We start from the raw sequence: 25,360 nt of genomic DNA on the forward strand, positions 1-25,360 counted from the left end.
TACAAAAGATTGTCTATATCATGATATATTGTTATTGTCATATCAGTATGATACTATGCTATTAACTTTATTCATATTGCCCTCACCTACTACAGCACGCTTTCTATTTAATTCTAGGGCTTGTACTGTAGTGGCCTGTATCCTGCTGTTGTTTCGAGGCAATCAAAGACAGTTCATCAAGTCCTGACTCTCTGCTTCGCATGTTGGTACACCATCACTGCTTACTGACAGACAGGACTGCACACCATGCCCAATAAAACTGCATGAGGGAGAAACAGGAGACCACCTGCATGAAGCACCAGACAGATGATTCATTAAGTGAGAAATGTCAGACAACAGCACTGAGGCTGACCAGCATTACCAGAGAAGTCTGAGACTGTACAATGAACAAAAGGCATAATGTTCAAGTCACAATAAGTATGAAACATCACATAAAAGATGCTTAGTACCGTATGCAGTGTCTGACATTTATAACAAGGCCTGTTTGCATCTGTTGCGTTGGGGAACCAGATTCAAATGTTCCCCATATTTCTACAGTAACTCAGCTACTGTATCTCAGCCTTTAACTTAGTATTGCAAATAGTTTGCTACAGGAAGGTTAGACTTTACAGTCCATGACTAATCATCACATTCACTATTTGTCCGTCTTTCAGAAAAAGGACAAGAAAAAGTGCAGGGATGAATATGACATAGATGTCACATACAACACACAAGGAGAACAATGTATAGTCTGTGTTGGGACATATATATCTCCACAGGTCCCACATCTTCTGTATGTAACCCCTCTCGCTGGGGTTACTTGTATAGTAGCATTCCAATAGTTCCCTGTTCTCCTCTCTTGTCCATGAATGTCTTGTTCCAGTAGCCCACTTCTCATCAGGTTGCCCTGGAAGAGCATATGGGAGAAGGAGGCATCACAACAATGCCCAGTGGCTGGTGGACCTAAAAGCAGACCACAGCAACCTCCCTGCACAAGACCCAGTAATCATCACAATGGCAGACATTCAAGAGAGGGTCTCAAGTATGAAGAGCTGGACAGCACCAGTCCCTGGCATGATCCACACCTACTGGTTAAAGAAGCTAACTTCACTCCATGAGCGCCTGGTGGGACAAATGAACCAGCCACTAATGGATGGAACCCACCCTGTGGTTAACTGAAGGCCGGACAGTCCTGATCCTGAAGGACCCCCAGAAGGGAGCAGTACCATCCAACTACCGCCCAATAACCTGCCTCTGCACAACATGGAAGCTCCTGTCAGGCATCATAGCAGCTAAGATGAGCAGGCACATGGCTCAATACATGAGCAGGAAAGCCTATGACTCAATGCCTCACACATGGATCCTGGAATGCTTGGAACTGTACAACATCGACAGCCTTCATCAAGAACTCAATGGGAATGTGGAAAACAACCCTAGAGGCCAACTTCAAGCCAGTAGCACAAGTCAACATCAAGTGCGGTATCTACTCTGCTCTGTCCCCACTGCTGTTCTGCATAGGCCTGAACATTGATTGACTCACAACATTGTGATTGACTCACTGATCTACACCACTAGGCTCTACAGCCAGAACATCGGAATGTCATTCAGACTGGATAAATGTGGCCAAATGGCAACAAGGAGAGAGAAGGTAGGCAGAACTGAGGGGATTGTACTACCAGAAGGCAACATAGCAGATGTTGAGGACAGCTACAATTACCTTAGGATCCCACAGGCAAATGGGAACCATGAAGAGGCCACAAGGAAAGCAGCAACCACCAAGTACCTGCAGAGAGTAAGGCAAGTCCTGAGAAGTCAGCTGAATGGAAAGAACACAGTCCGGGCGATTAACACCTTCGCTCTGCCGGTCATCAGGTACCCCCCTGGCATAATAAGCTGGCCAAAGGAGGAGATAGAGGCCACTGACATCAAGACAAGGAAGCTCCTTACAATGCACGGAAGGTTTCACCCCAAGTCCAGCATCCTGAGGCTGTAGACTAAGCGGAAGGAAGGAGGCCGAGGATTAGTGAGCGTCAGAGGCACTATCCAGGATTCAACAAATATTTGTTTCACTGTCAAGGTAGTATAATTATTTTTTGTACTTAATTATGACAAGACTGCTGCTTTAATAAAGCTTATTTCTCATACTGGCTAATGTTGTCCCTGGTAGGCTAGAAGCTGGGGAACAATAGTCCGTATAAGGTGGGGAAGAAGGGGAAAAAGGGGGGAGAAAATGGGGGAGAGAAGAGTGGTTAAGGTGCAGCGCTCGCACCGCTGCGCCATGGGTTCAAATCAGGGTTGCATCAGGAAGGGCATCCGGCGTAAAACGCGTGCCAAATGTCAACAGGTGAGTGGTCAGTGTGACGATTCACTGTGGCGACCCCTAAACAAGAAAAGCCGAAAGTGACTTTCTTTTCTCATACTGGCTAATCTCAATCTACTTCTTAATAAAAGATAAAGTGCAACAAAAGGTCAAAAAGTGAACAGTGTGATCATGTAAACTGGAGCTCAAGTTATGGTTATCTTAAAAATAAGATAGTTATTTGCTGCTTAAAGTTTAATAATCTGCCTTTCCTGACTAGCTCTCACTTTTTTAGTGTTTGTATTCAGTGTGAAACCACAGAGGGCAAATGTCAGATGCCCCCCATTTGTTTCCTGCTAAAATGAGAGCCATAGCAGGGTTCAAGAGGGTCACCCTGCAAATAAAGCCCATTGAGAGCCAATGTACCAGAGTCAAATTCCTCGTGTGTCTGACACACCTGGCCAATAAAGCAGATTCTGATTCTGATTCTGAATCCGAGTCTGATTAAGTCCATCACTTCCTCTCAAGAAGAAGAAAAAGAGTACATATCAGCTCCTATCCTGGAACCTCCACCCTGACTAAACTATTCCCAAATAATGCCTCCTAACAAATGTGCCATGAAAGGCCTGCATGTGCACTCTCATGCCTAAATACATTTGGTCATTAGCAGGCCAAGCTCCATGGCTTCCCATGTGTTTGACTACTGCATATTTCACTTGGTTTTTTAAGCCATGTTTATATTTCATTCTGTTTTCAACAAACAAGGCACAAAAATACTAGATGAAAAACTAGAGGAGGAATATTAGCATAATGAGAAATAAAGACCCCACAGTTTTTTCTTTGTCGGTTAACAGACTGCAACTTGGCCTGAGTTACCTCTCACTTTCATGACTCATAAGCCCTGCTTGCAACACTGAGCACTGAGACTGACCAAAAGGACCATCTAAAATTCCTCATCCTGAATAAATATGCAAGTGTAGGGCTCCTTAGATCAAGAGGTGTCTGTTTGTGAATGTACAGACCCGCTTGCAGGTCCAACAGCCTTGAAAACTGAACTGCTGTTGACTTTGGGAGGGCAGCCTTGAGTGGGTGGAGGTAGCTCACATCTAGGGCTCTTCAAAAGCAGCCATTATCACTAAGGCAACCTTTTCATGCTCCCTAGTCCAGGTCCTTTAGGAGCCTGAGTGTTTCTAGGAAAGGCTCCAGGCCTCTAAAGAAATCAGCAACTCTGTGAAGCCTTGGGTCCAAATAGTCTTGGTTAGTGGGTTATCACGTTCAGGTGACAGTATGGAGCTGTCCAGCATCATCTGACTACTGCAACCAATGAACACCCTACAACTGAGTCACATGTAGAGGGTGCATTAGTTAAAACAAAAAAGTAAAATCTTTGCCAGATATACAAATACATAAACTACGAGCATCAAAGCAGCAACAAGACATCTACTTGCACAACGGAGGATCCACTGGCCTAAGGGTCTTAATACCATAGGAAATCCTCAATCAATCCCTTTGTGTTCAGAGGAATTTCAAGAAGGAACAACGAAGATATTTTAGCACCATCAAAGAAATATATTTGCATTGGCCCTTTTTCTCCACACTCACCTCTAAGACTTCAGTTAGTGAGGAAGTCAATGAGTCAAGCTAATGTAAGGGCCCCCTGAAGTATGTTCTTGATGCCACTGCTAGTTTCTCTGGTGACAGGAATGAACACCGATACAGCGGCTGGTTCTCTAAATATACCCAGACAGTAAAAAAGTAAAAGAACTTCACAAAGCAAACATCACTGCTGGGAAAACAGACTGGAATGACCTCTGGGCTGAGTGAGGATCAAGGACCAATAAAATAGGAAAACTAGGATTCATCTCAAGAGTCTGCTGTGCTCTCAGCTGCTTTGTTTGTGTTGGATCCACTGGTGATTAGGGAGTTAGGACCGGGTGGATGGCAGAGTTTTAACCTATAAAAGATTAATAACTAAGGCCCTGTCACTCCAGAAGATGGAACAGTGAAATTCATCTGTGCAAAATATGTGGTTCTAGAAACACAGGGATGGCTTATTGGTAAACTACTGTTGGCTAACCTGCCGGGTTAGTACTAGTCAGTCACACTCTTCTATTATCTCAGTATTGTTTACTCTGGCATTTTATTCTTGGGATTTTACACCTGTACATTCAACAAACAGTTTACAGAAAGAGGGGAGGGGGATCTTCAAGCTAGTAATATTGGTAAAGCTCAGTGTGCATGCTGATTAGTTCTTTGGCTAAGAAAACAATAAGTTCATTGTGGTTTTGTTTGTCTTGTTTTGTTTTTCCCCAGGAGTTCTTTGTATCAACTCCTGCCTGTCAGCTATTCCTCCTTCATGGAGTAGTTTGCTAAATAATGGTGGTTTCTCTCCAGCTCTCTCACTACCAAGACAATTTACTGTTGATCAATGGCACAAATTATCAGGGAAGTCTTCACCAACATGAAATACATGCATGGATTTACTTTGCACTCATAAACAAATTCAGTAAGGGAGCAATCCCATTAGAATTAACTAGTATAAAATGCTGGTATGACCAGGCCATTAGCACTTTATCTGACAGGTTTACAGCTCATTATAGCACAAAGTCCATTTATACTAAACAACTATCATTTTGAGGTTGCAACTACACAAAATCTGCCAGTCACTACAGGAACAGTTATTAAATTGATGTTACTGTGATTAGCTAGTTCTCTGACCTTGAGAAAACCATACAACCATACATAATAGTCACACATCCTCTATGTTGTAGAATGATGAAACCAAAATTCTTGCTGCTTCATCTTTGTTACAACAGGCAAAAACCACCACCATTCTAATATCACAGACAAAAGCAGCATTGAGGAGAGGAGAGAAAAAGACAGGAGGGGCTGAAAGAGGTGGGATTCTTGTGATGAGCTTCATAGGAAGGTGATGAGGCTCAGACTGTCTCCGTCTGTCTGTCTGGGACAAGCAAATGGCTTCTCTGTTGTCCTCACATGAATGAGGACCATCTTTCAAAAACACAAAAGTGAGCTGAGAAGGTACTGTAGGGCTATTTAGACGGACATGCTGCTGAATAAACACAGCATGTGTGTGCGTGCATGTGTGTGTAGGAACAGTTGAATTGACAGTCTGATCATATTACACTCACAATACATGTCAGAGTTTGTGTCTGTGCCTCTGCATGTGTGTGTATGAACACATGTGTGTGTAAATCCCAGGTTTGCAGGTTGGTTAGTAGAGGGGAATGAGGGTGCACTTTCAGTCTAGCCGATCCACTCCAGTCCATCTGAGGAATTTCTGGTCACCAGCAATGTGGGCGGTCAACCTGAAACACCTGGCCACACCTGACACACACACTAATAGATTATACACATAGAGCTCTGCGGTCCACCTAGTGAGAGGGGCTACTGTATGAGGCCTGAACAGAAGGTTTGCACCATTTTCACTGCACAGTTAAACAACTTGTAATCTGGCTGCCTACATCAGTGAGTTCAACCTCACAAAATCACAGTCATCCACCACTAAACAGCCTATAATACACACATACTAGCACGTCCATATGATTTCTGCCACACCCAGAGACAGAGAAGGCTGATACTGTATGCCAGGATCCCATGTGCAGTGGCTGCAGAGGATTTTCCGTCTGATATGCAATGCTGTTTGTGCAATGGATCAAGGCCAGAAAGCTGAGAAATTGATACATTTAGAAAGATTACCAAGGTCCATGGGATCCATGAGAACCTTGGCTAGCAGAACAAACACAGTATTGGTGTAATGCTCCAACAACACAGACAACTGTCAGCACAAAGCTTTCTCAAGTCCTGGCTGTGCAAAAAACAACCTTTGTCCTCATGTCATGCTGGCACGGTGACTCAGTAGAAATCAAAGCTCTAGACTACACAGGCTAAAGTCAGTGTACGGTCATCAAGCAGTTTGGCACCTTTTACCTGTGGTGATGTAATTCAATTAGAATGCATGCATTGTTATAAAAACCTCACCAGGTCTTACTAAAGACATTATGTTTCATATGGAGCCACAAAGAAAACTCACAAAAAATAATTCCAATTTATAAAGTGAGGAATATTTGTTGCTTTTTTTTGTCCTCAGGTAAAAGAGAATGCAAACTTAGCAGAAAAAAAAATTCTGGGAGCATAAGTCTTTGAGTTTAGCAGCCAAACCAGAGTAAAAATCAACATTAGAGCCTAATGACTTACAGTTGCTGCAGAGGGTTATCATGACAGATGCCATTTGGCATACCAGCATATCCTCAATGCCCCATCAAATACATTGCTACAGTGCTCACCAAGAACAGATTCTTAATTTGAGTCTTTTATCTGGCAGGACATTTTGCAATGTCATATGTGAAGACTGTGCTTACAAATGGGGCATCCAACTGCAGCACTGTGTCTGGGCATGAGCTCTCCATTTTACTCTGCATTTGTAGGCTGTAATAATGCATGATGTTAGTGACTGAAACCTGAATTAACAAAACCTTACTGTTTAATCAAGGGGATCAGTGTGAGTTTTCTTGGGATTTGCTTCTAAAGGCATGAATGACATCACCATCTCTCACTAAGGCTGAATTTAGACTTGTTGCCTCACTGCACGTACTGTATGGGAACATGTGCGTCTGTCATTTGGAGACAGTTGCATAGCTATTTGCATTTATATCTGTGCAAACACTGAGGTTCTGAATAAGGGGTGTTCAAACAACAAAGCACAGAAAACGTAGAAGGCAGGAAACGAAAATCAGTGAGGAAGACAATTTTTTTGTGAAAACAAGCACCAAAACAATAATGGGTGAAGAAACCTAGAGATTTTTGACAGATTTGCTGAAAAGAGAAATCATTACCATCTCTATACTGGATGATCAGCTGTGGCAGTATTATGGCAAGGAATACACTGCAACCCACCATGGGAGAAAAAGAAGATGATGGTATGCGAGGCCTCTAAATATATCCAGGCAAGAAGAGGGTGAATGCTTGTGTGGCAAAGGCACTCCATGAATGAGGAGATGCATTTCAAATATTTTCGCATGTTGCCACACTGGTTTTCTGACCTACTGCACTGCATAGAGCCATACATTGTCCACCGGTCCACACACAGCTCCCCAACAAGTACAGGTGAGCGACTAGTAGTGACTCTGAGCACTTCTCAGCAAAGTGTGGCTGCAAGCTACAGAATGGGAGCCACAACGGTATCTTTAATTGACTGAAGTCTGCCAAGCCATCTGGAAAACACTGCAAGATGAATGGCTAAACATCACAGCAGACTTTTGAGGGCTGTGGAATTTCCCAAATTGGTTCAGTGTGATTAACAGAAATTGTACAGATTAAAGCACCATCTTGTTCTGGCAATGAATATTTTAACTACAAAGGGCATGATTCCATAGTGCTGCTGGCAATGTGTGATGCCCACTACAAATTCTCTATGGTTGATTGTGGATGTACATGGACGAGAGAGTGATGGAGGTAATTTTCTGGAGCGCTACTTCGGCAGAGTCCTGCTAGAAGGCAGACTGGACTTCCCTCGACCTGCTAACCTTCCTGGAACAAACGGCAAAATATCACGTCATCATCTGATATGCAGCCTTTCCTCTGCACGTGAACCTCATGAAGCCATTCCAAGGTGAGTTTATTAAGTAGCATTTTTACTGTATGAGGCTTTATGTGAAGCTACCATTTTTTGAAAACAGATACCACAATTGAGGGCCACCAGTACTGAAACTATTTCTTCATATAATATTTTGAGTAATAATACTATGCAACTGTTTCTCTTTTAAAGGTTCCAATCTGGAGGACTGGGCTCACTTGTGTAACTACCAACACTTAACAGTGAAATCCTTTGGAATTCTGGCTTCATGGTGGCAGATTCCTGGATGGCCCACAGAGTTTCACCCCCCCCAAAAAAATACAAGTCAAAAATCTACTATAGACTATAAGGTAGTTTTATATAGGCTATATACACTCAGCTGTCAGTTTATTAGGTACACTTAGATAAAACTAATCCAATACAAGAGTCCTGCAATAAACCTTACTTTCATGAAGCTGATAATGTTCAGTTTGTGTTCAAAATGTTTTAGACAGGTGTTGATTCAACTTTATCATTTTGGAAAATGTAGTTTATGGTGCTGCTGAACTGTATATTACTATAACCACTGGTCTTTGTATTACTGTGCCCACTCACTTGTATCAGTGAGGCTAGACTAAATAATAGAAACATTTCTCTGTATAATGAAGTACAGGTAAACAACAGCACACAATACATCCTCCAAACAGACCACACAGCTCAATCAGAACCTCTCTGAAAGAGTTAGAACATTAGCTGAACATTATCACCTCTATGAACAATGGGGTTATTACAGGCCCATTATATTAGACTGCATGAGTGCATTTTCAAAAAGTAAAAATGAAACTGTTTTGGACTGTTATACAAAACTACTGGGAGTGTGCATCAGCAAGAACAGCAAAGACTGAATTTTTTTGCTTTCATACATTCTGGTGGAAGATTCTGCAACAGCCAGTTCAAAAGCTGTATACTCATCATTGTTAAGGCAATTGGGGCTCAACTGCAATATCACTGCGGTATAGGTTTGAACCTCGTGTAGAGTGACAGTAGCGCCCTGTATCTCATCTTCTTTCTCCTCTTTCCTGACTGGGGGACTGGTGCCTTTATGGATGAGACAGTGGATACACTGGATGAACCCTCATCATTATCATCACTGTTGTGCAGTGGGAAGACACTTGAGTTGCTGTACGCCAGGTGTGGTGTGAACGACCTGATGTCCTCCTTACTGAGTGATGAGTCCAGGGAGTTTTGTTCTACAGGACTTGGAATGGCATCCTCAGGCTACGTGCCCAGTTCTCTACAAATCTAAAAATGGTCTACAATATAGTTTTCTTACCATAAGTCTTATGAGTCTCCTATTCATTAGTGTCAGGTTTGGTGTTTCTGTGAAAAACATAAAATGTGCCCACCAGTCAGCCAGGTCAACAACAGGAGCTGCCGTTCTTATTCTCTTTAATCTTTATGAGTGACTGCACTTCACCTACAGTACAAAGCCAGTGAATGTGCATCTGTTGGTCACTGACGCACGGACAGCTCAGTTCAGTCTTTCAGGTGAAACTATATCCTGATTGGGTGCTAAGAGCATTTTTAAGGAGGCTGTTGTTGTTTTTCAAGGCTGCAGCAGGCGGAACCAGCGTCACAGAGACATACTGAGGGCCAGGGTTCGCACAGACATCTCATTAATGTGTGATTAAGCAGGGAGACAGAGGACGTCTGTGGAGCATGGCCAGCGCTCTCTTCCTTGTCACAGAGAACCCTTTCTACACCTCGCACCCCATTTCATCTCTCTATTGCATGTTGAGCACCCACAGAACACACCTATGATATCCTATTCCACCTGGAGCGCGGAGGGAGTGTTCACCAACAAACAGTAAAAGACTAGACATGCTTTGCACATTCCTCTTCATACTTCAAATCAAGGTTCTGCCTTCTGTCAGCGTACGCTAATATTTTCTAGGCACTGTGATATACAGTGATCCCTCGCCATATCGCGGTTCGGCTATCGCGGACTCGATATATCGCGGGTTTTCAAATATATTATATGTAAAATATTATCGCGGGCCCCTCACAATACCACGGGTTTTCCGTGGGTTTTCCGAGGAGGTACGTCCTAAATTTTTTTTTTAATTCTATTAAAAATGGCAATTTCGTGCCATAAATTAATATTGTAAATTAAATTAATAAACAAAAGAAGGACGAAGTTATGTGAGTGTCGGCCGCCATGACGGCATCAGTGAATCCATACGGAAGACGGCAAGTGTTACAGTTAATACGACGGCGAAGAGGGTGGTAACTTCCCATAATAAGTACATTGTGAGGATGGAATCGGCATGGATTTTCATGCCCTACTTCGCGGATTTTCGCCTATCGCGGGGGTGTCTGGAACCTAACCCCCGCGATAGGTGAGGGATCACTGTAATTTGAACAAATGTTGCAAGGCCGTAAAAAAGTTGTCACACAGTATTATGACAGCATATGTGCGTTCAAGGTGAAGCTGACTTTGTGGGAGACACAGCTGGCATGTGGTGACCCTGCTCATTTTCCCTGTCTAAGAGATGTACGTGCGACTGTCATTAATGCTGACATGAAATGGTATACGCAGTCAGGGCCTGCACAGACATCTGCAGAGAGTCTGTGTGGACCATCGTGGACCAGTGAAGGTGACAAACATTAAGTTACTTGACCATAGCAGACATGCGGATGAGCAAAGCATGAATAGTCCTTTAAAGTGAAGCTGTCTCTGTGTGGGGTGGGAGGGGGACAAACTACATTTAGTATACTCCTGGGGACCAAAAACCACACACTAGCTTCACGGGGAGTGGTGTCATAGTTCATTGAATTTTTTAAAAAACAACACACTGTAAAGTTAGAGCAAGTGTTAGAGTTAGGTAAGTAGAGGCTATGATTAAGGTTAGGGTCAGTCTCCTGGAACTGAATACAGGTCTATGTAGGGACCCAGTAAGTGATAAAAACAAAAATGTGTGTAAGTGCGTGTGTGTTCATGCATCTGCTAAGCATGTATATGTGTATGCATGGAAAATGTAAAGGGAAATCGAAACCTGTCTGAGTGAGGACAGGCTGCTTTCAGCACTGCATCCCTTGGCATCAATTAGCAGGTTGTGCTGTGACTGGCTCCTGTTAGAGGTGAGCTGAGCCAGATGAAGGAAATAAATACACCTGGTTCCCAGGGCTCACTGAAATGAGAAGGAGGACAACAACATGCCACTGCCTGGGCCATAGAAGACTGCCTGTGCCTGGCTGCTACCACCCTTCAGCAGTCATTTCCTACCTTCTCCTCCAATTTCCTGGCCCAGGTTCATGCATGAGGCTGACAGTGGATGGTTCACCAGGCCACATAAGAAACCTTTTTTCTGCTATTGCCCTAATCTGTGTGTTTGAGGGAGCCTGTGTTTTGAACTACTTTAGCCAACTGATGAGAGGGTCTGTTGGTCCGAAACAGCAATCAGTCTGCATAGGAAAATGCATGTTTTGGTACCTTCTCAAACCACAAAATAAGATCATTTTATTTACATGATATAAGGTAGATTTTTGTTATGGACAAAATAAAAACAATATCAGAACAATGAGGAAAAATTTCACAAATCATGCATAAGTCAGAGATGCTTTATATAACTCTTTATGATTCCAGTAATGTTCTGTCTCTATCATCAGACTTTATGGAACATCAAGTTCCATAATTAAAGAAGATTAGGGTTGTGTGCTGTGAGATGTTGTTTCAGCCAGTTCCTGAGGTTGTGTGTGTGTGTGTGTGTGTGTGTGTGTGTGCATGGGGGAGCTGGCTTTAAATAGCTGAGTCTGGAGACTGCCAAGGTCCTCTGTTCTAAAAACATGGATTTAAGATCTGTCGGTTTAGGCCTTCCACCATCTTCACTATGATTTTGAAATGCACATCTGTATGTACATTTTGTGCACTCTGCTCAGAATAGATATGATATCTTTAAGAAGACAACTGTGACTGTTTGAGCTTCTCTTCCTATCTGAAGCTGAGATTTTCTTCATCAGGTCAGATTCCCCCTTGTTTTTCTTTGTTGTGCCCTGATTGAACAAACTACTGTGCTGAGTACAAGCTGTCAAAAAAATGTCTTATTAAATCACAGTCACCCGCCCCCAAAAATATAGTACACAAATAGTGAGCTTGTGTAGGATGGTGAACTTTAAAATGAAATGAAAAGTTATCTCATAAAAAGAAGAATAAAAAACTGGGGCTCTTGCTACATGACAATTCAAAAGAAAGTGAGGAGAGTGAGGAAATAGAGAAAAGAGAAAGAAGAACAAAGAAAAACAAGAAGCAAATCATATGACACTGGGTTGGCTTTAAATTGTGAAATTACTCTTGGCTTCTGTGTGTCAGTGACACAAGCGCCCAGATATGAATATTTGAGGTCTAACTCACAATAGACTTATGTACTCTGAGTCACTTGGTACCAGTACGAACATGAATACTGATGCTTATTTAGGTGTTCAGGCAACATGTCACAAAAAAAGCATGAAACATTTTTAAAAACCAGGCATGTTGTTACTATTCCTAAAGATACCAGTGTTACCAGCATGGATATGAATGAGGTTTGTGCAAATTCACTAGAGAGCAGTAAAAAAAATAAAAATAAATCATCTAACCTCAAATGTAATGACAGACAAACAGCCCACTGTCACAAATTCTCAACTCACAACATCAATCAACAGAAAAAAAAATCTATTTCTTGATGCTGAAATTCAGAAAAAGCACTGGCCATCTGCCTGCAGACCTTTTTCACAGCAGACATTTTGGTTTGTCATAGCAGGAAGAGGGCAAGTAATGATAATGATAAGATAATGATAAAAACATCTGCATTCCATTCAGATGGGCTTGTTCAGGGTCCTGGTACTGTCCACACATCGCTAACGAAATTTCTTTCACCTGTACCCTGTACTGTTACGACGGCTCAAAATGTCTGTTGTGAGAAACATCTAGTCAGAGTGCTTTGGAGGATACTCCACAAGTTATCATATAATTGGATCAAATCATTTATGAGTAAGAATTGTGAGGTGTGCAGCTCAAAACACTATAACAATGAGCATTCAGCACCACACTACAGACTAAATGTGGATTATCCACATTTAAATTCACTTTAAGACTAATACTGTCATATTGCATCTGTCCACACAACTCCCCTCACAGTGCTGAACCATGTGCACTTACTCACATGGACACAAAGTGCAGTAGGTGGTGACCTCAGAGTGGAGTCATTAACCTGCCCAGCAGGTTTCTGTGCAGCCAGTGCCTCAACACTCCCACCCCCTGACACACTGGCCTCTTTGATCACCACTGTCTCACTTATCAGCCCAGTGTTGACTCCACCCAGGCTGGCAGCTCCTTCAGCTGTAGTAAACTGGCTGCAACCTTTATCAAACTGGAACAGCTTTTATACTAAAATGTACAGTGAACTCTGGGTGTTCGCAATATCGCATTTAGGATATTGTATCCGAGGATTCACAGTGAAATAACCCAGGATAGCTTCAAGATTCACCAGGGACAGGCCTTCAGATTTTTCCAGTAGCTTTCAGTGGGGAAACATATTTGGCCAGTGAGAGAGCAGACATCAGCTCGGAGGGGGAAACAGTCCATACAAGTGTTCTAAAATTAGCTGGACTTTGACAAAGAGGGGTCAAGCTACTGCTTGCACAGCACACTTGACATAAGGATGACCCTGATTTCGGGCACTTGTTTTGCTGGTCAGCCAGCACCATGGACAGAGGGACTGTGACTGCAGCCTGACCTCTGGGGCCCCATCCCACCACTCAGAGCAGGGGAAGTCGCCAGAAGGGCCCAAAGCCTGCCAGAGGCTCTTTTGTTAAAGGCGTGTTTAAAGCATGGGAAAAAAATACATGAGGAAGGACACTGTGGGAAGTCAGTGTCTACCGTTTCTCCATAACAACATGCAAAGCCAGCACCTCACCTCATGATCTGCTGTATTAGGAGGCTGCTCAGCACTATTTGTTACACCACGATGACTCAACAACTTCCAGCATCACTCATCATTTAACTTTAAGAAAAAAAGTGAACAAAGCTTTAATATTAAACAGGGTTTTTTGGGGGGCAGTAGCATCCATATGCTATTTGACATAACTACAGTGAGTTTACCACAGCTTGCCATGAACTGCTGAATCATTGTTGTGTTTGTGGGGAGGGAGAGGGGCTTGTGTCGTCATTCATTATGAATAACCCACAACTACACCGCTACGTGTCTGTAAAGCAATGTGTGACGGGACAAATTCACCAAAAGCCCTTCTCTGTGTGACAGCAACGATTGGTCACTAACTCTAAATATAACCGCGTGTGAAGCTGATACCCTAACCCCTGGATAATGCTGCGTTCACTTGCTTCTTGAGAACTCCGACCAGTGGTTCAAAAAATTCTAATATAACATATAGCCTACTTCAAATTTCACATATTTTGTTTCTTTTGTAGTGAGTAAAGAGGAGCGTCACGGAATATTCAGCTGACTTTTTCATTTTGGTAAGATAGGTGTCAATCATTAACACTATAGCAGGTCAAATATTGGCAAAAGTGCGTGCGGGCCTGTAAACGTTTAGGTGGAGCATCTCCATCTAAACGCTTTTAAACTTCATAAGTGATATTACAGGTAATCCCCGCCTCTTATACTTAAGGATGCTCGGTGCTTTTCCAAATAGAATTCCAATATTTCCCACAGTCCCTGAAGCTATCAGCTAGCTTGTCAACGTTGTGGTTCATATGAACAAAGTGAAAGTCGCACTGCTGTGTCTGTCACACTTAGCCTACCTTGTTCAGGTGGGGGTTCCGGGTGATATCATAACCCCTCTTCTTGGTATAAACGAAGGATTTTCTTGTGTCCTCGGACTTGTGCATCTCCGCTTCTACCGACTCTCGTCTGACCAGAGCGTGTTCCATGTTGTTGCTTCTTTAAACAGAGCGACGCGTGTTCACGTGTTGTCACCTCAACAAGTGGATGCGCACAGCCCTGCTCACACCACTGCCTGTTAGTCACCCAGTTTGTTATCTCTTCAATGACGCTGCTTTATTATTTCCAATAATAAACTGAAGCTGTTGATTTGAACAGTTGTTTGTTTAAAGCCTGCGTGTTGTGTCACGGGGCGATGGTTGTGGAAAACAAACAGGCTGCACCATTTAAAGAGGAAGACTAAATGTTAATTGAGCATCTCAAACAATATTAAATGTGTTTTTTTGGGGCGGGGTGTGTTTGTGTGTGTGTGTGGTGGTGGTGGTGGTGGGGGGGGTTAATGTGATATTACTTGAAAATGCCCAAATTCCAATAAATTAAGTCTTATTTAAATGTAAGCTTAAATTGAGTTCAAGTAACTTTGCATAACACCATCTTTACAAGCAAACATAAAAGGCAGTAAAGGTATAAACACAACTTTTAACCAGAACTAAAGCATAATCAGAAAAAAAAGAGCATTGCAGCAGAAAATGAATTCATGCAGGCTATTGTGATAGTAACACAATGGCACTGTTGTATAAGCATAGTATTGATAGCAGTAGGCTACAAGAGGCAAAAGTAATTCAAGCAACCACTGTAAGTGTTTCTGCTGCTCACAATGAACCAACTGAACTCCCACAAGTGACAGTAAATCTGTTATATGTCTGAACTAGTTCATCCCCAGGGTGTTGACCGCTCATGACACTTGTCACTAACACAAAGATCCATTTACGACACGGTGGGTATAAGGCCTGTCACTGGTATGAAGATATTTGAAGCCAAGGTCAATGTTCAGTCTTCTCAGGGTTACAGCAGGAAAGTTATGCAACATTAGTCAGAAATATCCTGGCTGGGAATCGGAGAAAGGTTATTCCCTCAGTCCATACACCTCATGTTGATGGGGTGACTGCTCCAAATTCCCAACACTCCTGACAGGAAACCAGCTGATTGGTCATGATCAGTATTTAATTTTGGCCAGCCACTGCAAATTTTTGTCTGTTCAAACGATTTACTTGGTTAGATGTCTTAATTATTTCCTGTTTTCGGTGTGCATCACTGAGGGAAAGGGAGGTGAACCCTGCAGCACATGTGAAGTCTGATTTTACTTCAAGGCACATGCCAAAAGCAAAAAGATGGTTACATGGAGAAAAGTATCTACAGTACAATGTGCACAGAACAGAGTGGAAGACGTTGGAGAGAGCACAAAGGGGTAGTTGAACAAAACAGAAGCCAGTGATACTGTACAGGCTGGTGAGGTTCATATGGTGGTCACACGGAGTTCACACTGGTTCCCTCAGACAACAGAGTCAGTGGCAGTTCAGAGTCAACACCAAACTGCTGCCAAAGCTGTGAGAACACTCACTCTGTCACTGGCATCTGATCTAGTCTAGCCTGTTGTAAAAACCTGAGTCTCTTGAGGATTTGTATGTTTTAAAGCTCCTGAAATCCTGGTTTAAAATCCTAAGTATAGTTTTCACATTAACATTAAGTACTCAAGACCAATCCAAATTAAAGGTTGCTATATTTATTATTTAACATGACATTCAAACACAGAAGCTGTCTGCTTTATTAGATGTAGTGTATGTAGATTTAATAGCTGAAAACAACTATAAGCTAATAACCCTATAGTTGTCAACATATTTTGATTAAAATGATGCTAAATTCTGATTAGTGCACAGAAGTACATGATAGCACCATTTCTCAATGGAGCCCCACCTGCTTTTATCCAGTAAGGAGTGCATATACAAGCAAAGCTCAAATACAGACACCACTCATAGGAAACAAACAAAACTAACTCTCCAACTTTGGCAGACAAATGGGTTTACATGTGTTTTAAGGCCTTTAAAAGGTAGAAAAGGTCAAAACATAGATGCAGTGTATGGACATCAGCTAAGCTGGAATAAAATTTTTGCTTTGTCAGAGTCTTGTACCATATAGGTGATTGTAAATTATGATTGTCCATGCATCTGATACTGATGTGTCCATCCAAAGCAGTTCCTTATATAGCAGCAGAAAACCAAGCCCCTCCTGATCACCTTATTTATCAAGCTTTCATTCTGTGTCCGCCTGACTAATCTGAACAAACACATGCCATCTGTGTCTCTCGGGAGCTGGAAGTTATTTTTGAGGTTCAAGCTGGATGCCAGTCGTACAGTAGGTGATCATGAGGAATGCGGGGATAGCTCTGGAAGCTCCATCAACCTACCCGCTGAAGGTGATCACAGTACTGGAGCAGCTAGTTGTTATCTAGGAAGTAGGTTTTCTTGTCCAACAGCTAAAAGTTGACAAACACTACACTTCCCACAGCTCAACATGCAACAACCTGTAAAAACATTTCTATACAAATAAAAATTGATCATCTTATGTCAGTAAAACAAGGTGTCCAGTGTGTGAAGTGTTTTTATTAAACATTTTGTTGAAAATCTGTTCAAATGTGATAGTTATCACTGGCCCTGCAGTCAACAGACTGAGCCATACTGAAATTTGGAATTCGCCACCTTACTTTTAAATCCAAATTGCAGTTTTAGCAGTGTCATAAATCTGAGCCCAGTTCCTGTTCTGTTCTTTTCAGCTTAAATGTCTCCACCTGTGCTGGAAATGATGTAACCCTCATTTCCTATGTGCCGCAGCTGGGTCAGCAGGGACCAAGTGTAGAACGACAAATATATATTAAAGGCTTTCATGAACCAGATTTAGGTTCAAAACACTACATTTAACAGCCAAATCAGAAAGAAAGAAAAGAAACCTTATCTGCCTGGATAAGCCTTCGTATGGTCATTTCCAATCACCTTGTCAGCTGACAAAGAGAAGAGAAAGAGGCTGGTGTGAAAAGGTTTTTGAGATAGTTATTTGAAAGTAAAAGCTGCAGAGTTCACACTTAAAATGCAGCTCGAGAAGTGAAGCATTCTTAGTTTTTATTAAACGGGGAAAAATTCAGGGATCACTGTTGATCTGCAACGTCAGACTCTGCAGATGTTGAAAGAGAACAGTGAACGTAGTAATTACTGGTGATGTCGTGGCCCTCTAGCCATGCCTAGGTGAAATATTAACAGTGACTGTTGTTCATAAATGTGCCTACGTGCCATTTTCCTTTGATCTCATTAGCTTCATCTCTCCTAATCAACTTCTCATGGCCCCACTAAACCAGGTGTTTTATAAACTCTGTCCTGTATTTCCTGGATCTTAACAACAGCCACTGTCCTGATTCACACACACATACTGAGGAACTGACTTAACGTACATTCTCAATCCTTGCAGCATGCATCCTCCGTACAAAACAGGCTTTTTTCCTAGTCTATGTTTTGCTTCTTGTTTATCCCTATGGGGCTTTTCTGGTCAGGAAGAGGAGGAGACAGCAGACAAAGGCAAATACAATTACCAAGAATCAAATCACCCACAAACACATGGTTTTCTCTCTTACCTCCATTTACTCTGCTACAAACCAACAGCAACACCTGGCCGCACTTCCTGCACTGTAGTTGATGGCAAAGGATGCACAAACATGGCCATTAAATGGAATTACAGCCAGACTCTATGAGTGAGCAAACCATACTGCATTGGCACCTGTCTGTGTAAACTACAGGGCAGTGGTTTGTGCAATATGGTCCTTTTTAGGCTGATAAGGTGCATTAGCTTCTCTTTGTAGATACAGAAGCTACAGTTCATGGAAAGAATACAGCAAACAAAGAAATGTGGATCTCAAGATATTTATTTCAAACTTTGAACACCCTTTGAGCATTTTGAACAACCAAGCACTGATCTCATTAAAGTAGAAAATATTTTATACATATTTATGTAAAAATATACAGTAGAAACTGTTTTAATAGACATTAGCTGATTTACACTATAAAATGAACAAAAACTAATTTCAAAGTCTGCATCTAAGCTCAGGGATCATTTAGGTCTTCCACCATCTACAGTACATAATACTGCAAAAAGATTCAGTAAATCCAGGGAAATCTCAGTTCGTAAAGACCAAGGGCGAAAACCATTGTTGAATGTGTGTGACTTCAATCCCTCGGGAGGCACTGCATGAGAAACCGTCATGCTAACATAATGAATATAGCCGCATGGCCTCGGGACAACTTTGGAAAATCGTTGTCACTTAACACAGTCTGCTGCTGCATCCAGAAATGCAACCTGAACCTTTATTATGTAAGAAGGAAGCCATACATCAATTTTGTGCAGAAACACCACTGAGTTCGCAGGGCCCAAGCCCATCTCATATCCCACACACTAAGTGTTAGTCCTGAGCTGGTACTAGAGCTGGTTCAACTTGTGAACCTTCTAATAACCAGTTTACTTTTCCACTGGCTAAACAGCCACCACAGAGCCACATAATTATGCCCCTGTATACATCTGAATACGTCTCTGCTTTCCCAGCAATGTGCATAGATAAACGAATCTACAGCGTAGTGAAGTTGTGTTATTACTTATTGGGTTCCATGTCATTTGCTTGCTTGGGTGCTTAGATGCTTGGGTGTTTGAGTGTTTGGGCGTTGTCCGTCTATCAAGTGTGAGTTGTAGGTTCAAACATTGCAGCCATTTTAAGGCCATTAAATATGGTTAGGTGTGTGCCACGTGAGTAGACGTCACTGTGGCTCAATTGGTACGGGGTGGAGCCTAGGGTATTAAAGGCAGCCAGCAAAGGAAAAGCCCTTAGTATTTTAGGGGCCGGTCTGATCCACACTCCTGTCTGGAAGTGGCGGTAATGCACCTAAAGCTGGTTGCCAACCACCATTAAAAAGCAGCTGACAAAGAAGAAGAAAAGCCCTTGGTAGTTTGGTGTGGTAGTAGGTAGGGGCCGTTCTGTTGACCAGTATAGCTTTTTAATAAGAGCTTTGTGTCAGAACCACAACTAAAATCAGGTAGTGAAATGGAAAAACTGGTAACAAAACTGAAAAAGGTGTTGTATGATTGGCCAGCTGTGTGAAGGTGAGGGATTGAATTCTTCTCTAGCTCTCACTTTTTCCTTTTTTACACAACTATTTGTGGCACTTTTCATGTGAACACTATGCATGCATTGGACACTGTCTAAAAGTATGCACTGTTCTCCCCATATTTAAACATACAGTATCCCCCCTGTCTCTGTCATAGCCATATTTTTACTTCACCTTCCATCGTGGCCGATTCAGATCAGGCATAAACACTGGTTAAACTTGATTCCAGACAACAAAAACTGTGGATTTTAAAGATGTGGAATAGTTCCAATAGATAAAAAGGCACAAGGTCAAAGTGCAAGGCAACATGAGAGCTTGAGTTGAAGCAGATGGTCTCACGTGGTGGAAGGTGTGCTCACCTGTACCAGCTTCTTTGGAATTTGACCCTTTGATCTCTTTAATTATTACTACCTTGGACCAATAAATTCAACCAACAGTGAAGTGAATGGGTGTTTTGTTTCCACAGTGGGTCTATAGACTTAAATAATCTTTCCCATAGTTAACTATTCCACTATTCCCCAGGGGTTTCAAATGCCATTCCACTTTGAAGAACTGACAGCACCAAAGTTTGATTACTGGCAGAGGAAAATCTGAACAAGAACCACATTTCCTCCCTTTGGGTATGTTTACCAGCTATAACTGTTGCTGTTATTTGGACCCTGAACACACACAAAAGCACTCAGAAGTGTCAGGTCTGCTGAGTACCTTCAGTAGAAATAGGCGGATGCTTTGGTGGAGTTCCTGCTGCTGCCATACATACATGACTTCACTCACTCCTTTGACTCCATACATGACCTTCCCCCAGAACCCCAAATCAATGGGCCCTTTCACTGATCAGTCTTCATAATGACCTGCTGTTTGAGCCTGCAGATATTTGTGAAGGTGGAAAAAAGAGAGAGCTTTAATGTGTAGCTGTTCTGTCTTACATTACTGGAGAAAGCTGAGTTAACATGAATGCGTTCTGGGAGCAAGCCTGATCGCATGCCAGGCTGGGTTAACAGAGCCCTGAACACATCCCGAGGAAGGTACTGCTGGGCCTTTGCTTTAACAGGCAATTGTATGAATGTTCCAGATGTGGTGATGCTCAGACTAGTTTGACTGTGGTCAATGGTAAACTAGCATTTAGTTCTTCAGTTTTTGTGATGTGGTTCTTGAAATTAACATATCCCCTTAATATATTTTTTTATCTTCACTTTCATTTGTTTTTCTTACTTTGCTAATTTCTGCAAATAAAACAAATGGAGAAACATTTCACAGGATCTTGTAATTAAAATTTAACATGATGACTTCCAGATTAAGAGATTTTGACAGGTTTTGACAATCTGTTTGTTTGTTGTCACTACGACCGGAACAATGAAAGAGATGTATAATGTGGGAGGAAAACAACACAGGCTGCTGGAAATTGGGGAAAATGTCATGTGTGTTCACAGGATATACAATGATATAAACAAATTTTTATCCACATATTTTTATGGACATTTTGTTTGTAAAAAATGTGCCCTCTTGCTCTGTAATGGCTTAAAGGCACTGCCTGGAAAATTGGTGCCACCAACTGTTCATCTCAATACATCCATGTCCCATTAGTCGCATAAGGAGCAGTGGGTGGAATCATTGATAAATTCACTGGTTTTGTGAATTTTTGGTTAAATTTTTGCTAAATGTAGATGCAAACTTCACTTATGGCATGCTCCAGCACCACAGAGGTTGACAGCATATTACCTAGTAACAGCTCTCAAATGTCAGAGTGCTAGTCCAAAATCTGATTTATCTTCTTTTGTAAAATAGAAAAATAGGCACAATATCACCATTGTTTAAATGTTCTTAGATACTGTAAAAAGTGAGGAGAAAAATTTTTGTTTGACTTGGCAAACTCTGTTGAACAATGACTGTGTTTCTACTTGCCTACATGAATATGTGGGTGTGTTTTGGTGCTTTTAATAATGACTGTACCTACAAAACAAGGTGGGCCACTAAACTACTGTAACTAAAAGGCTGTGCAGCAGGCAGGTCAAGGTTTGCCAAATGGAACTAAACATCAGAGAGCAAATGTTCAGCCAGAGAGACAGGGGAGCTCCTCCAGTCCAGCTACTGATTGGCATTTGGCAGGTTGAGCCAAGGAGGAGACAGTGTTGCTCATCAACAAAACATCTTTTTTTCTCAGAGAAAGAGGACAGAGATTAATGTGTTAATCTGGTCACAAGGTGTGTTTATGTAGCCTTGTTGAACCTCCCACCCAGATTTGTGAGCCTCTCTGTGACTTCCAACATGCAAACACACGCTCTACTTTCCTCTCTTCATTCTTATTATGAAATCATTGCAAACCTGAGAATAAACTAGTGTTTAGTGACCAATCCACTGTGACATCATTTATTGGTTTTCTGAAGAGCAGTTTTGATGCTCAAGTTTGGCCACCGCCATATTGATAGTGCTTCACTCTGCCTGCTATGGCTAATCCAAACATGGGCAAAGAGGTGGAGGGTGAGTGGAGCTGAGGTGGGCCGAATGAAGCAGGTGGCAGGACCGTCTCGCCTGTCCCTTAAAATGGCCAAGCCCTTAATTGTGCGTAACTTTTAACCTCAATATAAATTAAATGTTTTTTTGTTTTGGGAGTTTATGGGTGCTAACTCCCTTTTGGAGCCAGTCTCAAGTGGCCATTTGAGGAACCACAGGTTTTGACACTTCTGCAATGGCTTAATTTCTCAGCCTAGGAGGTTGCTGCTTGCCCTTAACCCTCAAATAGAATAGAAGAGAATATCCTTTATTGTCACTGCACTGAAAACAATACAACAAAATTTAAAAGACAGCTCTCCTAGAGATACTTCCATCATCCACACATCTCACTCTATACAGATAAGTTAGTTAAAAGCACAAGAAGCACATCAATTTTTTAAAATTAGAGTTAAAAATTATTAAAATTGCATTTAGATAGTTGCACATAGTTGCTCACATGAAACAAGACCAAGAGCTAATAAGATAACAGAGGTGCTGCTCAGTGGCCAGTGGGTCAGACTCTGGTTGTACTGGGCAGCTTCCAGGTGTGAATGTGATCAGAGCGTTCCTGCAGAGTGTTGATGGTTAGAGCCATCGGTGTGAGTTGGCGCCGCAGATGGCTGTATCAGAAACAAATTCCTTGTGTGTAACATACTTAGCCAAATAAAGGTGATTATCCTTATCCTTATAAATGTGTGTGAATGTTATTCTAAAATTTTGCCAAAGAGACTTAAATAGCACATTTGCATTTGTAGACATACAATGGTTCTTCTTCGCCTCAAAGATGTTTTCTCACTGTATCCTCCCTCATCTCATGTGTCTCAATCCTGGCAGCACATTGTGAAATGAAAACATCTTCTATGCAAATCCTCATGATAAACAAGAGGCCTGTCAAGGATAAATGTCACATTTCAGAATTAGAGTCAGCTTTATTGGCCAGGTGTGTCGGACATTCGGAATTGTGGAATGTAAGAATTTGACTCTGGTGCATCGGCTCTCAGTGTATATGTACATATCCCCATGCAAGGGGCAAGTAAACAGTAAACCAACATAAGGCTGTGTAGTATAACTAAATAAGCAGTATTAACAAGGAACAAACAGTGCAAACAATGCAATAAGCAGTATAAACAGGCAGTAAACAATGCAGACAGACATTTTCCCTGTGTTTCTTTCAGTGTGTCTAAACAGTTTCATTGTGGAGACGATACACAGCTTCACTAATGGTGGATTTACAGTATAATCTGCAAAATATGTGTTTGGTGTTAAGGTTGTTGGAGAGGAGGACCAGATTTCATGTCTGCCAACATCTTGTGCAAACTTTTGTTGACACCATAACCCTCCCTGGTGTGTACACATTGTTATCATGATAAGCACTAGGGTTGTTCTTAGTGATTGTTTTGCTTCTTCTATTCAAGCCCAGATTTCTCAGCTGTGATAAATGTTTTGACATTGGCTGGATGTGTGAGGGTGGAAGACATTCCTGAAGAACTGCTCTCTAAACAGAAATGAACTCAGAGCTGCTTCAAACACTAGTCTTCAGTGCTCATTTGTACAGTAGCAGCATGAGTAGACCTGTGTTAGTGGCCGAGGGGTCAGCAATGGAGCACAGAGGTTGCTGCCTATTTTTAGTTCAGAGGAGACTCAGCTCCCAAAAGCCATATGCCCCTTATGTGCTTTAGGCTTTTTGAACTAACCATTACTGTGCTGCAGCACAAAGTACACAACCATCAGTCATGACTAGAAACTTCAAGTGTGCAAATACTAGCCTGAGCCATGAAAAAAGCAACAGGCAGTCTATTGCTTATCTGGTGGGGTTGTTTTTTTTTCCATTGGAGAGGGTATCAACAACATCTACAGTGTGTGTTTCAGGTGCATGCAGGAGCAATGTGGAATGATATACTTTTATGTTTTTGTAAGCATGTCACCACACAGAGAAATGGATTGGATTTTAATGGATTGGCTCAGTCTACTGTGCTAATCTGTATACACAGTGGGTTAACATTCATGGTTCATTCACATTATTATATGGATTATGATGCAGTTTGGTGCAGATGTTCATGTTTTATGAGAACTGGTGAGCCACTGACTGCTCTTCTATTATCATCATCAGGTCAAACCCTCAATTTCATTTTGTCCAATACTTTTATTTACTTACAGTAGTTTTACTAATGAGTAAATGGCCAAACCCTTTACATTTCAGGAGAATATATTCTGGGTAAGAAATCTAAACAGAAAAGAGTGATGTGTTTGGCTTGTTTGGGGGGATTAGGTCAAATTTAAAGAAGTTCTCAAAATCTGCTGCGCATCCATCCATATTATGCTGCTTATCCAGGGCCTTGTTGCAATGGTAGTAAGGAAGGTAGCCCATGTCATATCCTACCACTTTTCCTTAGTCTGTCTCTAAGGGTGAGCCCAGCCACCCTGTGACAGAAACTCATTTTGGCTTGTATCAGCAATTTCAGTCTTTTCAGGAAATTACCAAAACTTGCAGCCATAGGTGGGGGCTGGAACATGGACTGAGTAGTGAATCAAGACTTTTGCCTTCAAACCCTCTTCATCAGGATAGTACACATTTCTGCTGACAGTGCACCTGTCCACATGTCAGTCTGCCCACAGTCATAAACATGATACGTGAACTCTTAGCAATTCTGTCTCATCCTAAAGGGAGCAATCCAGGTTCATTTTAATTTCTTGCACAACATTAAAATGGAGGTTTTTAACTGATGGCAGTGCTGAGACCTACCTTCACAGGTCTGTCTTTGCAGCAGGACTGTAGCTGCCTGTTGATATGCGTGAGTAACTTCAGTCAGCCTTTCACTGCATGCCGTCCTCTTTCTGAAAGCTGGTGTACCATTTACCCAAATATTTACTGCTAAAAATGATTATAAACTGAATGTGGCTGTAAGAAAGACCTTTAAGTGTCCCATTACTGTTTATATATATTTACTTGTGCTAACGTTTGCCTTTGTATTACTTACATTTAGGGGACTGAAACCTGTTAACACAAGCACTGTGGGGACTCAGCCTTCACTGAGCCTTCACAAATCACTGAATTTTAGGGTGGCAACATGGTTTACGGTTAGGGTGAGGTTAAGTGTTA

At 41.9% G+C, this 25,360-nt stretch overlaps 1 protein-coding gene across 1 annotated transcript in view; it reads right to left on the minus strand.

The window, feature by feature from the left end:
- Positions 1–15,000, minus strand: part of me1 (malic enzyme 1, NADP(+)-dependent, cytosolic) — a 91,862-nt gene extending 76,862 nt beyond the window's left edge. The window contains exon 1 of the mRNA XM_020621574.1: positions 14,653–15,000. Within this exon, the coding sequence (XP_020477230.1) occupies positions 14,653–14,781 (129 nt within the window). The 5' untranslated portion in view covers positions 14,782–15,000. The remainder of the gene's footprint in view (positions 1–14,652) is intronic.
- Positions 15,001–25,360: the final 10,360 nt, after the last annotated feature.

The sequence above is a fragment of the Monopterus albus genome, unplaced genomic scaffold, assembly GCF_001952655.1.
Source record: "Monopterus albus unplaced genomic scaffold, M_albus_1.0 scaffold262.1, whole genome shotgun sequence".
NCBI lineage: Eukaryota > Metazoa > Chordata > Actinopteri > Synbranchiformes > Synbranchidae > Monopterus > Monopterus albus.